Here is a 15,199-nt window from a genome sequence, read left to right as displayed (position 1 = left end):
CAAGACAAAACAGTAAAAAGCACATTTTGGCTATTTAATTTATGCAATGGTGAAAACAAATTGACATAAAATACATGGGGGAAAAAACTCGAAAAAACGTGTTCGGTATTCGGCCTTCGGCCCAGTGTTTCATTTTGTTCGGTTTCGGCTTCGGCCCAGAATTTTCATTTCGGTGCATCCCTAGAAATAATGTTTGTAGATGATGACTCAGCTGATGTTGATTCAGCTGATCCAACAACAGTACGATGGGCATTGACCTACTTGAGCTGAAAGAGCTGAACAGCAGTTTGAACCACTTTGCTAATTAGCTTACTCAAACGCATCTGTCACGTGTATATAGCTGTTTCTTTTGTTCTAGTTTTCCCTCCACTAGTTTGTTTCCTTGGTTTAATCAGCTCGTCACCTGTTTTTGTTCTCCCTAATTATGTTCCTCTGATTATTTAAGCCCTGTATTTTCCTCTGTTTCCTGATCTTGCGTTAATGTTGGATAATGTTAGATCTTTGTAGAATTCCTAAATACTCTATTTTTTGGATTATACTCCTTCGCCGTGTGCTTAATCCCTGCAAGCACGAAACAGCATATTACTACAGTAAACTCATTATAGTTCAAATTATCACAAGGATAGTTTTCATATGTTGTACTTTATGTTGATAAAACGTAGATGTTTGAGTTCAAAGCTTATATATTTTTTGTCTTCTCGGTTTGATAAATTTTTGTAATTTTCCACATTATTATCAATTGTAAACTATTGCATCCAAGTGCAGAGTAAAATGAACAGATTTCTAAATATAAGACGGTCATGATGAAATGTTGACTACATTTTAAGGACACTCTTAAAATCTTAAAAATGCATGTTTGCATGACATCACTTGTTGTCGTCATAAATTATGGTTAGCTTACAAGTGACACTTAAATAAATTGGAATTATTCAGGAATCCATATGAAGCACATCCCAGATCCCCACTTTCAAGTGGAACGTGAGGCCACACCAAAAGAACTACTGGGAAAACACTCAATGTCCCAAAAAGTAAGGCCAGCTTAAAATGCTTAAAATGACTTGTTGTAGCTTTGTAATTCCAAACTGCTCTCAGTGCGAATATTTCTTTAGAGTGGACAAATGCTGAGATGCACAGGGTGTAAATCTGTGCACTACTGCAGAGGCAAAACTGGCAGGATCAGACACTCCTCCATATTTAATTTTCATTAAAAAGTTACAATCATTTGACTCGTGACTCGTTCTTGAGAAGACAGCCTGATTAATCTTCAGTACCACTGTTTATGTGGGAAGAATAGAGAGAACAAGCACAGACCAACAATGTTCTGGTCTGTCCATTGTCCAATCACTAGCAAACAGGCCTATGGAAAGATTGGGCAGATCCTTGAGCACAGTCCTGTTAGTACCTCAGCAGTTCTTCAAATGTTCTTGTTAGTTAAAATATGTTGAAAGTAGAGCTCTTGGAACATTTCTACTCCCTGTTTTTGTTCTACATCTTGCTTTTGTTCTGTCCACAGGACATGTTCTCACTAGATGGAGTGCAGCAGAATTGACTGAGGCATAATACGGCCCTGATATACTGCAAACAAATCAAAGAACAAACTGAAAGAAAAGTTTCAGTTTCAAAACGACTTGACTTGGATTTCTGAATTGCATCAGTTTTTTACTAGTTTAGACATCTAGTTTTAGTCAATGAAAATTGTATTTTAGTCTCTTTTTAGAAATGCAATTCTATTTAACCCAGTCAATATAGTATAAGTACCTAGTAGTATAGACGAAACCAAAATTTTCTTTTAGCCAAACCCATTTCAAACAAGGTTATCTTATTATATTATTGTTAACGTACCTTATAGACTCAAGAATACATCCATTCCAGACACGGAAGACGCTCTGATTTGAATTTACAACATTTATTTTACCAACCAAACATGTTAGAAGTACACACACATAAATTTAAATAAAGACGAACCCCGGCTGGCCAGCCATCGGTCCCTTTCTCTGTGTCAGACTTAACTATGTTTGTTGTCGTCTTCTAAATAATGCCGCGAGTGGGGCTTGAGGAAGTGGTGTCGCCTGCGTCTGCGCAGTGCGACCTGATGCAGCCCCTGAAGGGAGACACAGGAAACAGAAATACTGCAAAATAATAATAATAACGTGACTAAACGGGACGAAATAACGTTATAACATTTCGTTTCGTCTTGTTTTGGTCAACGAAAATGAAGAGACATTTTAGCATAGTTTTTATTTTGTAAACCACATTTAGTCTCGTTTTTATTCGTCAACGATATTGCATTATACATTTAATTATAGTCATCGTCACATGACCAGCATTTTCGTCTCGTCTCGTTTTCGTCACGTAAAAAAGGTACGTTGACGACGATATTTAGTCATAATTTTCGTTGACGAAAGCAACACTATTTACAGCTGACTTGAACTCATTTCATAATTGATGATCTTTACATAAATCAACTGAATCAACACTGAACTGACCTCAGCTGATCAATGACACTATAGTTTTTTTTTAGAGCTGCTTTACAGCAGAATTTATCTGTTAGTGTAATTTTTATTCCCGTTTATCCCTGTAAAGATGCTTTGAAACAATCCTTATTGTCTAAATCTTTATACAAATAAACTTGACAAACTTGTGAAAGCATATCCACATCGCTATGATCAGATGCTTTCTTAACTGCTGTTTTCTTTACATTTAAAAAATACGGTTGAAGTAGGCCCATTATTATTGTGGGGATTTTTTGGGCTCTTGTATTCAACTTCTTTTCTTCTTGTTCCCCCTCTGATATTTTGGGAAAGCCATGTGAAGCAGTTTGCCGTATGCAGGTAGCACTGAAAGTAAGATCATTCTGTGTCTCTGTGGGACTTTTGGAAACACTTCACAGGTGCTGGTTTCCAAAAACACAGGAAGCTTTAAGCTGCCAACCGCCTGAATGGAGATATGGCAACAACAGCCCACACTGCTTTGTGCTAGGTCCAGACATCGTATTGTGTGTGTAATGTCGGCTGCTCTGCAGCATTGTAATTTAACAAAGTTGTTACAATGTATCAGTACTTCTGCTCCTTTCGTTCCAGAGCTCAGATAGCAGAGAGACGGATGTCTGTGTGAAGACTCAGATCTGGATGAACCCACACTTTACAAAGAATGCTGCTACGGCACAGTCCAAAACTAAGCCCAAGACAAAATTCAGCCTTTCTCAGAATGAGGGAAACTGGGAGACAGGGTCCGGATTTGGATCAAATGATGGATCAAGGATTTCTGCTTTCAGGCTTTTGGTGTTGGACTCAAGTCCATTTGACATCAGAGCTTGGTGTAAAAGTGGTTTTCTAAACTTGATATGATTTGCAATTGGTTTGAAAGCAGTCCGTCCAAATGTGCGGAAATGAACTGGTATTGATGATCTATAAATTGCATTTTAGCATGCTCCTGGTCACACTTACAGTCTAATACATTTAGCATAGTTGCTTGTTTCTAAATAAATTGCCTTCAGAGAGCGGCTCGCATTCTTTGCATCTTTTTCAATGCAGTGTAATGGAGGTAAACATAAGTGTGCATAAAGTGTTGGTGGTGAATCTAAAATGAAGAACACAGTAAACTGTGGCTTCTCCTCCTGAGACGTACCATTAGGAGTAGACACATATTGGGATATAATTTTAAAAAATGGTCAAAAATGGTCTGAATTCTGTGAGTTTGATTCAAGCATTGCTAATCATCATGTTCATGAGATGATTAATTTTGAACTGCTGCAGTTTATACATAAAGCCCACAATATTAACTTAGATCAACAATAAATCAGATTGCTTGCCAAACCAGAATGACATCACCTTTTTACTAGTAATACATCAGGGTTCAGACACACTCTCTCGGTTTAAATCTAGATTAAAAACACATCTCTTTGGCCAAGCATTCAAATAATGCATCTCATAATCTTGTACTGCAGATATATCTGATCAAATGTGCATTATTATTCTTTAGCTTGGGTTAAACAAATCAACATTCACTCCCCCCACCTACAATCCCTGCCGGTACGAGACTCGAACCCGCAACCTTTGGGTTACGAGTCCGACTCTCTAACCATTATGCCACAACTTCCCCCTAAAGCTACTACTAAATATTGTAGAAACTTAATTTTCCGTAAAGTTGCTTTGCAACGATTTGTATCATGAAAAGCGCTATACAAATAAACTTGAATTGAATTGAACATCCCATTTGTGGTCAGATTTTCAGAAGTAATGGCCTGTTCTTCAGCCCATCAAAAACATGATGGCAGCCAGCAGTAGGAACCGCCACTACAATCGACAACGCAGCCATTCACACCTTCATCTTTAAGAGTGTGTTGAACTAGAAAGTACTTATTTATTTTCCAACACTGAACTGAAAATACACAATCAAATTAGAATACGGATCATAAAGGGCCTGTTTACACCTGGTCATTTCATGCGTTTTCGCTGATCGGATATCTATCTGATTTGTTAAAACATTTCCATTTACACTTGGCCACATAAATGTGCCGTCGCAAAACGGATATAAATCCGATCTTCAATTCACGCGCTATATTTAAATTTAACGGAGTTCACGTCAACTAAATCAAAAGATAAGCGCTGCATTTTATTAATTATCAGCTCATTTCAAGATCAAAGACCGCAATAGGAGAGCGCGCGGCATCAGCACTGGAAAGATACGTTTGTCTTACTACTTTTAATGAAGATGATTGTGTGTTGGCCGTCTGCGTATTAGCCTACTTTGTTTCATTCGTGGCAGTTTGCACGTCGGCTTGCTGAAGAGATACTCAGCTACTCGTCCACTGCGATGCGTGTTGCATTAGCGCAGTCATATCTGACTATAATGTCATATAGCCTATAACACGCTCTCACACGTTTATTATTTTAACATTTTGGGAGGAGTAAAATTTACATATGTGGTTTCAGCAACCAGATGCATTTACACTGGTCCAGTTTCATCTGGAATGCGGCCCAGACCACCTCCTGAAGTGGTTTGAGCGATTGGATTTATATCAGTCTCGAATGCGTTTCGGAGGGCACTTACACCTGGTCTTTTCACGATCGGATAGCTATCCGATCAGACAAAACGCATGAAGTGACCAGGTGTAAACAGCCCCTTAGACGAGTGGTGTCAAACTCAATTCCTGGAGGGCCACAGCTATGCTCAGTTTAGCTCCAACCATAATCAAGCACACCTGATCCAGCTAATCAACGTCTTCAGGACTACTAGAATCTTCCAAGCAGGTGTGAGTTGGAGCTAAACTGTGCAGAGCTGTGTTTGACTCCACTGATTTAGACCCATCATTTCAGACATGGGATATAAACGGCACTGCTACTTTTATATATATATTGTGCTTTTTGGCCCTATTGTGGAGCTTGGCAGTCTGTCATTATATGGAAAAGAGCAGCATGAACATTCTTCAAAATGTTTCTTTTGTGCTCCATAGGTTTGTAATGACATGACGGTGACTAAATGATCACATAATCTTAATTTTTTGGGTGAACTATACATTTTAAATGTGACAAACCTTAACCAAATTCAGAGTAAAGTGCATTACTGTCTAATTCACACTTCTGTTCATGGAAGGCACGTGCTGAACCGAAAGGTCGGGGGGGAAAAAAAAGGTCAGCCACCGGACATCAGACTGGTTTCCATGGTAGCAGCCCTATCAGCATCCCATACACTGCAGGCTCCACCCCCTCCCACCCATTCATCACATGATCATGGTGGCATCACAGTACCTAGCGGTAGGGTTTGAAGGACTGTCCAAAGTAACGACTTTTGACCTAAAGTTTGTCAACTCATGCTGTGTGCTTGGTGTTCATGCAGTTCTAGGCCCAGTGAGCGGAGATTAAAGGGGTCATGAACTGACATATAACTGAACTTTTGACATATAACAGGTCAATGTACTATAAAAACATCCTGTAAGTTTCAAAACTCAAATCTTTCTCGTTAGTTTAAAAACAGCTTTTATTGAAACCAAGCTCAGAAAACGACTCGTTTTGGAATGTGCCACTTTATGACGTAATAGTGTGGCTGAGCACCACCTTTTCAGAGAGACTGAAAGTAAAGGATGATGCAGTGCTCAGTCTGACTAGAGTGGATCCAACAGTAATGTTGCAACACAGAACTGTGAGTAAATGTGCTTTTACTACTATTGCCTTGTCTGTTCCAGACCGTTTGATATTTACATATTTAGTATTTATATGTTTTTAACCCAAAAGACTCATGTTGTTTCCAGTGTACGTCACAGCAGCGTCCATCTGTTATTTTAATAATTGAACTTGTTAGCCAATCATAGTATGGGGCGTTTACTTGTGAGACTTGAATGCGAATGAGAACACTAGAAATTAATAACAAAAAATGCAGTTCATGACCCCTTTAAAGGAAGGGAGAATATGTTCCTGGATCCAGTGCAGACTGTGGTGTCACCGAGCGCAGACAGGGGGCGCTACAAAACGCCAGCACTACCCCATCCCACTAGCAGCCTGTCCTGCAGCCACTCAGTCGCAGGCATCCAGCGCAGGGCATGCACAGATCTAAAGCACAGGCACAGGTCGCCACTTCAATCAGAGAGACAGAAAGAGAGAGAGACAGAGAGGAGGAGCATTCGTCTTTTTGAGTTGTCAGAGATCAGATACTGGTCACATTTCATCCCAAAATCAAAAGTAAAAGAAATAACACAGACAATTTCATCCCTAAATGCAACTGTCATCACAGTAACTATATACCAGAAAAAAAATACTATATATAAATATATTTTAAATATTACTCAGTACAACCACAGCTCCATAATGAATAAATAAGTTACAAATAACATTAAGAAATTATTTCCCATAACAATGTGAAGTTTGGGGAGATCATGAAAATGCCAAATCCCAAAAAATCTTAAAGGTCATAAAAACTATGCATATGTATTTTCTTTTTATTCAGAGTAAAAAAAAAATGACATGTTCTTGCCAGGTTTTGTGAGATCTACTTGATAAATCTTTCCTGTGAGACATAAAAACGTCAAGACATGAAATCTCAAATCTCAAGACATTTTTCATCTTACTGCCGGCAGTTATAGGGTATAGAGTAATTGTGTCTATTAATTACAAGAATATTGAGAATATCCTCTCCTGCAATCTTCAATGGAATGATTTTTAAAAATCCATGTCCAGTAAGCAGAAATGATTGGTCCTTCTTGAACAGTGCAAAGAAAAGCAAGAGGTACAATGTAACTAGGCTTGTCTATGTGCTTAAGCAGTAGCAAAAATTAAATAATGATATAATGAGGCAATTCAGTTAGCCACTGAATTGATACTATTCAGATACATTCTAGACTCGACTTAGGATGTACACTACACTTGTAGTTTAGTAAGCCAATATTTATATTTATATATAAAAAACCTAATAAATACTACTCTGTCTATAGTACCGATTACCAACTCTATTCAATACCAGAGTGCTGAATATTCAATGGTTAAGTCAGCTGCCAAGAAAACACTGGTGTAACAAAAATTTGTAGTTAGGCTAGTAACTATAAACAGCTAGTTTATAAATTGTAAACACCAGATCATTATAGCCAAATACATGCATGTGCGAATGTTCTGTGCTGTCAGATCGCTGCTTTCATAACTATAATTTAAATACTTTTATTAAACATTTGACTAGGAATATAATTTAAGGTAACACTTTGTCTTTGTTATATTTGCATATTAGAGTAATAAAAGTAAACTATGCATAAAGCAACAGAGCCTACAAGTAAGTACATGTTATCAATTAATATGACTCGGTACTTATTTGTGTAACTGCACTGTAACAAGGACAGCTTAAAATAAAGTGGAACCTAAGTTAAATATAATTCAGTCAATTTTATAATATGATTTAGTCGAATTTAGTAGATTTGCGTATATAGTTTATACTTAAAGAACTTTTTACTTTAACAGTTCACCTAATATGTATCTTTGTTCAGTTGTTTTATTTCTATTGTAAACTGATTTTTTTTTTATAACTTAATACTAATTTGTTAATGTTTTGTATTGTTTTTATTTTCTCAACTGCTTTTCAGTGTCTTAGTTCTATTTTATTATTAATTGTTTATGTAATTATTAATTATTTGAAGAACTTCAAGCAGTGTTTACTTAAATGAGAAATATTGAAATGCTCTATGCTAGTCTAATTTAATGTTAATATTTATATTAATAAGCAATTTTTAAAATCAAGGAATGTTTATTATTTTTGCTGTGATACACAGTTTCACTGTAAACTCTTTTATTTACTGGTATTGTTATTGATTACTGATTATGGTAACATGATATAGTCGACTTATTAGAGGCTGTTATTGGTGTAGGGTTCACTTTGAACCAATTTTCACAGAAATTGCAAGTAAATTTCACATAATTACAGACAATTGTCAAGTTGGTTTGTTGGTTGGTGTTTTAACGCCACTCCAGCTTCTTTGGCTATTTTCATCGCGAGTAACAAGCTGAAATAATATAAAAGAGCGATTTAAAATCTAAATAAATAAATAACTATATCAGGGTTTTAAAGTTTGCTTTAGGTAAAAACTCTAGGATGGTTTTAGTGTTGACTCAGTTAAAAAATTCTTTGAGAGTGTTTGTGGAGTCAGAAATGTCAAGTAACACATTAAATTAAACTTTGAAGTGTAAAGACTGAAATAGCATTTTCTTGCAATATATCAATACTCTGTTTTATTTACAACTTCAAAAAATTTTTTTTCAGTGGTCTAACAACAGGGTGGACGCCATATTCAATTTCATATTCGCTTTCATTCTCGTCAGAAATCAAAAATGACGCTACCCTGACTAAGGTCTATGACTCGCTCATCTGATCCCTATAGTACTGCATTATTCATGCACATGAGCATTTGCACATGCATGCACAAAACACGCGCTCTTGCTTTCTCTGTATGGCACACAAAGGAGAGTCTCTACGCTCAATAATTCAGCAGGGAGAGACAGCAGCTGGCCTCCCTCAACACTATAACAGACCCTACTGCACATGTGCACACGCTTAGACCTTGAGTGTGTGGGTAACATAGGTGGGCGCCAACAGAGTGGACTGGCAGAATGTTCCAGATCAATTCACATTAATTCAAAGTCCTTATCACTGCAGGGCAGGCCTTGTACAAACTGGGGTGTGGTGCATAGTGAGTGTATATGTGTGCATATGTGTGTTTTCCTGTCTAGATGGGTCTAAACATGCAGTATGTGTGTCTGGGTGTGTCCACCCACTTTCCAATAACACAAAGCCTTAAAGGTGAAGTCAATGTTAATGTCAATGTTAAAACAGCAGTTCAATACGCATATACTTTAAGTCATTGACTTTGTGTGTAAACACTGTTTGATGGGGTGGTTTGACATGTCAACTTCTGGCTCAATCAATGGCGTGAGTTTGGGCTGGAACTACCTGTTTGATCTAACAATGGTAGAAGCTATTTTGAAACAGTCATTAGCAGTGTTTGCTAAGCAAACATAAAACTCCCTGACCTAAATATTAAACTTTGGTGTGCAACTGTTTATGTTATGGACATGAACGATTTCTCAAATTATGCAGCTTTGTGAGGAGCATTCTGATTTATAGTTTTTGCCTGGCTGATGATAAAAAGGCATACAAATCCCATAGACTTACAATGAAGGATGGACCTGAGCCATATCTAGAGATCAGAATAATATCATAGAGACTTGGAGATGGGCTCTTTTGACTTTGGCAAGTAAGTGGCCACAAAGCAACCGGCCAGAATACCCACATATAGCAACATCCTGGTAAACACCACTTACAGTTTCTTTAGATCATTTATGTATTTTGCAACTTTCTTTGGTGCCATAAGAACCACAGAAATGACACACAGCTGCAAGCCTGTGCAAACATGTCAAATATGTCCTCTCACCAAGACCTTTTATTTATAGCTAGCTGAATAAACTTAATGTACACCTTGTTATAATGAACAGAGTCAATTTCAAGACATGCAGGTATCTACTGAAGTTAAAAAGATAAGTAAACAAAACAAAAAAAAACTTTTTTTAGGCAGGTGTTATAAAATGCTAAGAAAAATCGCTATATATATATACTACCATTCAAAAGTTTGGTGTCATTTAAAAATTTTTTTAAGTCATTTCTCTTTTTGGACACTGGATGCAACAGAAAACACCCCTGATGCTACAACTATCATCCTGCCATATGCTATCTGATCCAGCCTAATATTCGCTCCAGTCAGCCTCTCCACTCTGCTCTCCTGGAAAATGCACCGTCAGTAACTTCACTCCTCCTTTGCTGTAGTCATACTATTCAAATATCTCTTTTCTGCTGAGCTAAAGCTCTTCCGCTCATCTGGCCCGGGCTGGCCGAGTTTTATTACTCAGCCAGTGATTTTTAATGAAATGTAGAGGCTTTTAATGCATTGTTTGACCAGAGCTCCACATCTGGGAACTTATGTGGATTTCCTCTCTGACAACTCGAGAAGAAGAAGGATAGAGAGAGAGAGAGAGAGAGAGAAGGATTAAGAGGTCTAGTGAAATTTTCAGTAGAGCTGCTAAATGACGCATTCACGCACACACAGTCCCATGCAGCTTGGCACACGCCCCATACCTGCCAGAAGTCCTGCAGAGAGGGAGGGGTGCACAGAAAGGGGGGAGGGGATCCATAGGGATGGATGGAGAAGTAAAACGATGGCAGAGGAGAGAATGACGGGGTTTATTGGTTAGATGGACACAGAAAGAGCCGAAAGAGCACAAATTAATAACTGTCACCATAAATGCAACAAAACAATTTTATCCTCAAAAAAAAACAAAAACAAAAAAAAACAATGCAGGACATCTCGATGCCTGGAGGAATAATGAATTCATGTGTTAAAAAGAGATTGAACACAGATATACAGTTACATGTTCATACAGATAAATAAATATTATCAGTGTTGGGGAGTAATTAGCTGTAAGTAGTGATGCTACTAGGGCTAGGATACCATTTAATGCAAAAGACTGAAAAAGCTTTTCTTGAACTCATAAGTTATGGGCTTGAATTGGTCTAACGGCTCATTCACTGACTGAACCAGATGGAGTGAATCTTGGAAATGAACCACAAGTCATTCATTACATCAACTCTAAACTCAAAACGATCTGTTATTGTGATTCTGAAGCAGGATCATGAAATGTATTAAGATGTTCACTCCTATACGCTAATATGCTAATAATAGTGTTACAATAGTTAACAAGCTAATTTTGGTAACACTTTAGAATAGGGAACACTTATTCACTATTAACTATGACTTTTCCCTCAATAAATTCCTAATTTGCTGCTTATTAATAGTTAGTAGGTAGTTATTAAGTTTAGGTATTGGGTAGGATTAGGGATGTAGAATAAGGTCGGCATTAATATGTGCTTAATTACTACTAATAAATGACTAATATTCTAGTAATATGCATGCTAATAAGCAACTAGTTAAGAGACCCTAAAATAAAGTGTTACCCAAATTTTTTCCAACAAGTAGCAACAATTTCCTATGTCAAATTGTTCTCTGAAGTCTTAAGGTGTAGTCGCATTTACTTTAAATTTAAATTTTACGTTTATATTTTTGAGGGTTGAATCCAGTCATTTCGATAGGAATCCACTCATCAGCCAATTTTGCGTGAGGGCGAAGGATTTCCCTACACAGATTTCACAACGGGTTCAAGTTGGTCACACGGATTTGCCGTAGTGAAAAATTGAAAGCCGCTTGACTTGAATGTGACTTCTGAGCGATCAGTGCTTCATAAATTACTAGACTATTGACTAGTGGTTAAACGGATCGTAGTTGATCCGTGATCCGTACGGACAAAGCCCCACGGTTCGGCACGCGTGTGATCCGCGGATTAATTGCAAAATGTAACCATAATAGAGTATAAGTTTATCATTTGTTCGTATTTACACAAGCAAGCAAATTTTAAACAATTCCAGAGAGAAAAGGCGAAAGGGAACTCGATTCTTTACTCGCGCGCTGTTCTCCACGCGCACACGCGTTTCAGACGGCGCGCGAACACCGAGCTGAATCCTCTTCTGAATCCTCTGAACAGACACATACACATAAAATTATGACAAAATACCCATCTCGACAATCATTCAGGTAAACACAGTCAGTTATATCTCAAGTGAATGAAAACAGCTGAGAAAAAAATTGAATGTGATGTGTATCATTATATCGGATCCGTGCATCAGGTCTTAAGGGACAGCGGCCTATAAATACTGCTGCTGTCATTAATGATCATCAAACAACAAAACAGCTGTGATAAAAATCTATATTTAATTTATACAGTGAACACTATGCAGTGTTATTTTCCCTAATTATTACATTTCTGTATTTGAATACTACCAACCTTATTTTATTTGTAACATATCCTGTTGTATTTATCTTTTTGCTGGCTGTTCTCTTGTGTCTTTAATCATGTTTAAACTTTCTTAGTTAATCTAGTAGTATTTGCTGTGGTATCGAAGTAGTACTTCGCTTTAAGTAATAAATGGAAAGCAAGTTAAATTGAAATATTTTTCTTTTCTTGCTGATCCGAAAAATGATCCGATCCGTGGGTCAAAAACAGTAATGTGATCCGAACCGTGAGATTTGTGATCCGTTGAACCACTACTATTGACAATAAACAGACCTTTTTAGCCTACAACATTTCGCCAATGTGAGTGCACATTTTACAAACTGCTAATAGTTTGCCCAAAAGCCTCTGAGCAACATTTTACCTTTTCATAGCTAAATAAATATTTTTAAATACTACTGTTTATCACATTTTCAGTGATATTAGTTTTATTGTATTTTGTGTAAAATTGTGTACTTATAATGCTGTCTCTAAATGTTAAATGACATTTTAATATGATGAATTAATGTCTAGATGTCTAGATAGATATCCACTAGACACTGTGGATAGACTACTTAAATGAGTGGTTTTAGTTTCACAAAGTAGTTTCAAAGTAGCTTCCCCAACACTGACGTCATATTGTCGGAAAACATAGTTTACAAAGCACCTGTGCGCATTAAAGTGGGCTGAAGGGAACACACACTCTCTCTCTCTCACACACACACACACACACACACACACAAAACTCGTTTCAGCTGTGAAAGCCACACTTGCAAAGCACCAGCTGCGATGACCTGCAAAATACTGTTGATAGATAACGAACAAGAAGGTTAAATGTGCTGGTGTGTTCACACACTCACAGAAAGCAAAACCATAACACAAGAGTGTTTGTTAGCATAGTGCACCCATGCGCTAACTTGATAAAAATACAGTTCCTGGAATTTCATTACTCCATCCAGGATTTAGTGGCCATGGTGACACGAGGAAGTGACGACAGGGAGATGGATCCAGCACTCCTGCCGGGAGGCCGTATGGAGCAAGCCAGGCACGAGATTTGACAGAAATATGGAAATTAAGAAATAACAAGACATGCTCCACATCCCTAAGGCCAACAATAACCAGGGAAACAAAATGAGAAAGGAAAAAAGATTGAGAGAAATGGAAATGGAAAGAAGGCATATATCACACAACATGGAAATGGAATCTTGCCAGTAAATAACAGAAAAACATAGGCTATAAATCTAAGGCGTTTTACTTTATGATTTATATAGGACTTTGCAGCAACAAAGAGCAGGTTTTACCATGGTTTCCACCAAGACGCAATAGTTACAATTATTTTTACTACCGTAAAACAAAAATTAATTGTGATCTCTTTTAGACGATATAAGCTTACTCAATCTTTTTTGTATGAGGGCAGTAGCTACAGTATTGTATTAATAAAAAATATAGTAACTATGGTATTTGGAATGTAGGGCTAAAATTTTAACGTGGAAAACCTCCAAAGGATCAACTAATGATGTGGGCTTAGGGGTGGGACTATCTACAGTATTTGTGTTTGGGAAATCGGTTTAAAACAGATGTTATTTTTGCAATTCCATTTGAATAGCAGAAATTACACATTTCATTTACAAGAAGCAACATCATTTCTTATTTATTTAAATTGGATTTTGGATTGAAATATGACCTGGACATGCACCCCTGAGCAACTGACCAAGAGCTACTTCCTTCACGTTTTCAGCTGCGCAGAAAAACAAAAAGCTGATCATGAAACAATCATGCGTACAGAACAACTCTATGGCCTTTAACATATTGAAACATTTTATATCTTGCATGTACAGTGGATAGAAAAACCTTAGCTGAGACTTCATTGAGAAGCTGATGAGTGATTTATCAGCATCTGACCTGAGACTGATTCACCTACTCATTACTACTAATGTGCAAACAAATATGCCTTAGTTAAATTGTGTGTGCGAACAGCACAAACAGTCATTAAGTGACCCAACCCAGTCCAGACAGCAGCCTGTTCAAAGGTACACCTGTACCGTGACAGCCGCTCTCTGACCGGGTCATTTGACAAATGTTCCCTCTTAATGACAGTGGACACAAGAGACACTTTCCTGTACAAGGAAAATGGGACAAAGTCCTGAAACCACAAACTACCCTGTGAAAATAATCAATTGAGACCATGCATGCTTGTGATACTGGTTGACTAAAGCCATGGTCACACTAGACTTTGAGCACCTGAAATTTTTATGGATGCTGCACCTTCGTAAACTGATGTCAAACTCTGCTCCGTCTTTTTTGAAAAACATAATTCTAAATATAATAGATTATAAATATATATATATATATGCAATCTACTCCACTTTAATGCAACACTGCAATCCTGCAGATTTAAAGTTCGCATTTTTTTTTTATTTCAGATAAGAGGTCATGCCACGATCACGCCAAATTTCTATTGATACAAATTTGCATGGCAGAGCTGACCAAACTAGAAATGTGGAACTCGGCAAAATTCACCCGAGGCCTGTTGCACATAGCCATTTTCGTTTTTTACCCAGGTAAGTTTGTGTTTAGTTTGAGCAAAGGCGGGTTGGTTTTAAAACTCTGAGTTTACAAAGAATGTTTACCAAGTGTTGTGAGCCCACTGAAGCTATTCTAAACCTGGGGCCTGTACCATGAAGCCAGATTAGCTGGCTAGCCAGGTAAGTTTCAGTTTAGTTTGCACCAATCCTGGGTTTTAGGTACCATAAAAAGTGGCTTGGCTTTTAGCGGCATTCATTGCCTTAGTAACTTACACTCCACAGCTAACCTGCTCTGGGGCAGGTTATGTTCTGGTTTAGAGATCTCAA

General features: G+C 37.5%; 1 protein-coding gene across 5 annotated transcripts in view; it reads right to left on the bottom strand.

Moving 5' to 3' along the window:
* LOC107717828 (calcium uptake protein 1, mitochondrial-like) overlaps positions 1-15,199 on the bottom strand; it is an 83,015-nt gene that overhangs the window by 24,631 nt on the left and 43,185 nt on the right. For 3 of the 5 annotated variants that reach the window (XM_016524701.1, XM_016524700.1, XM_016524702.1), the window contains one exon: positions 10,603-10,614. The exons of the other annotated variants lie outside the window; for them this stretch is intronic. In XM_016524701.1, the coding sequence (XP_016380187.1) occupies positions 10,603-10,614 (12 nt within the window). The remainder of the gene's footprint in view (positions 1-10,602; positions 10,615-15,199) is intronic. 5 annotated transcript variants of the gene reach the window in all.

Source organism: Sinocyclocheilus rhinocerous, unplaced genomic scaffold (genome assembly GCF_001515625.1).
Source record: "Sinocyclocheilus rhinocerous isolate Xijiao unplaced genomic scaffold, SAMN03320098_v1.1 scaffold780, whole genome shotgun sequence".
NCBI lineage: Eukaryota > Metazoa > Chordata > Actinopteri > Cypriniformes > Cyprinidae > Sinocyclocheilus > Sinocyclocheilus rhinocerous.
Note: the sequence above shows the minus strand (reverse complement) of the source record. Positions and strands in the feature narration are given on the sequence as shown.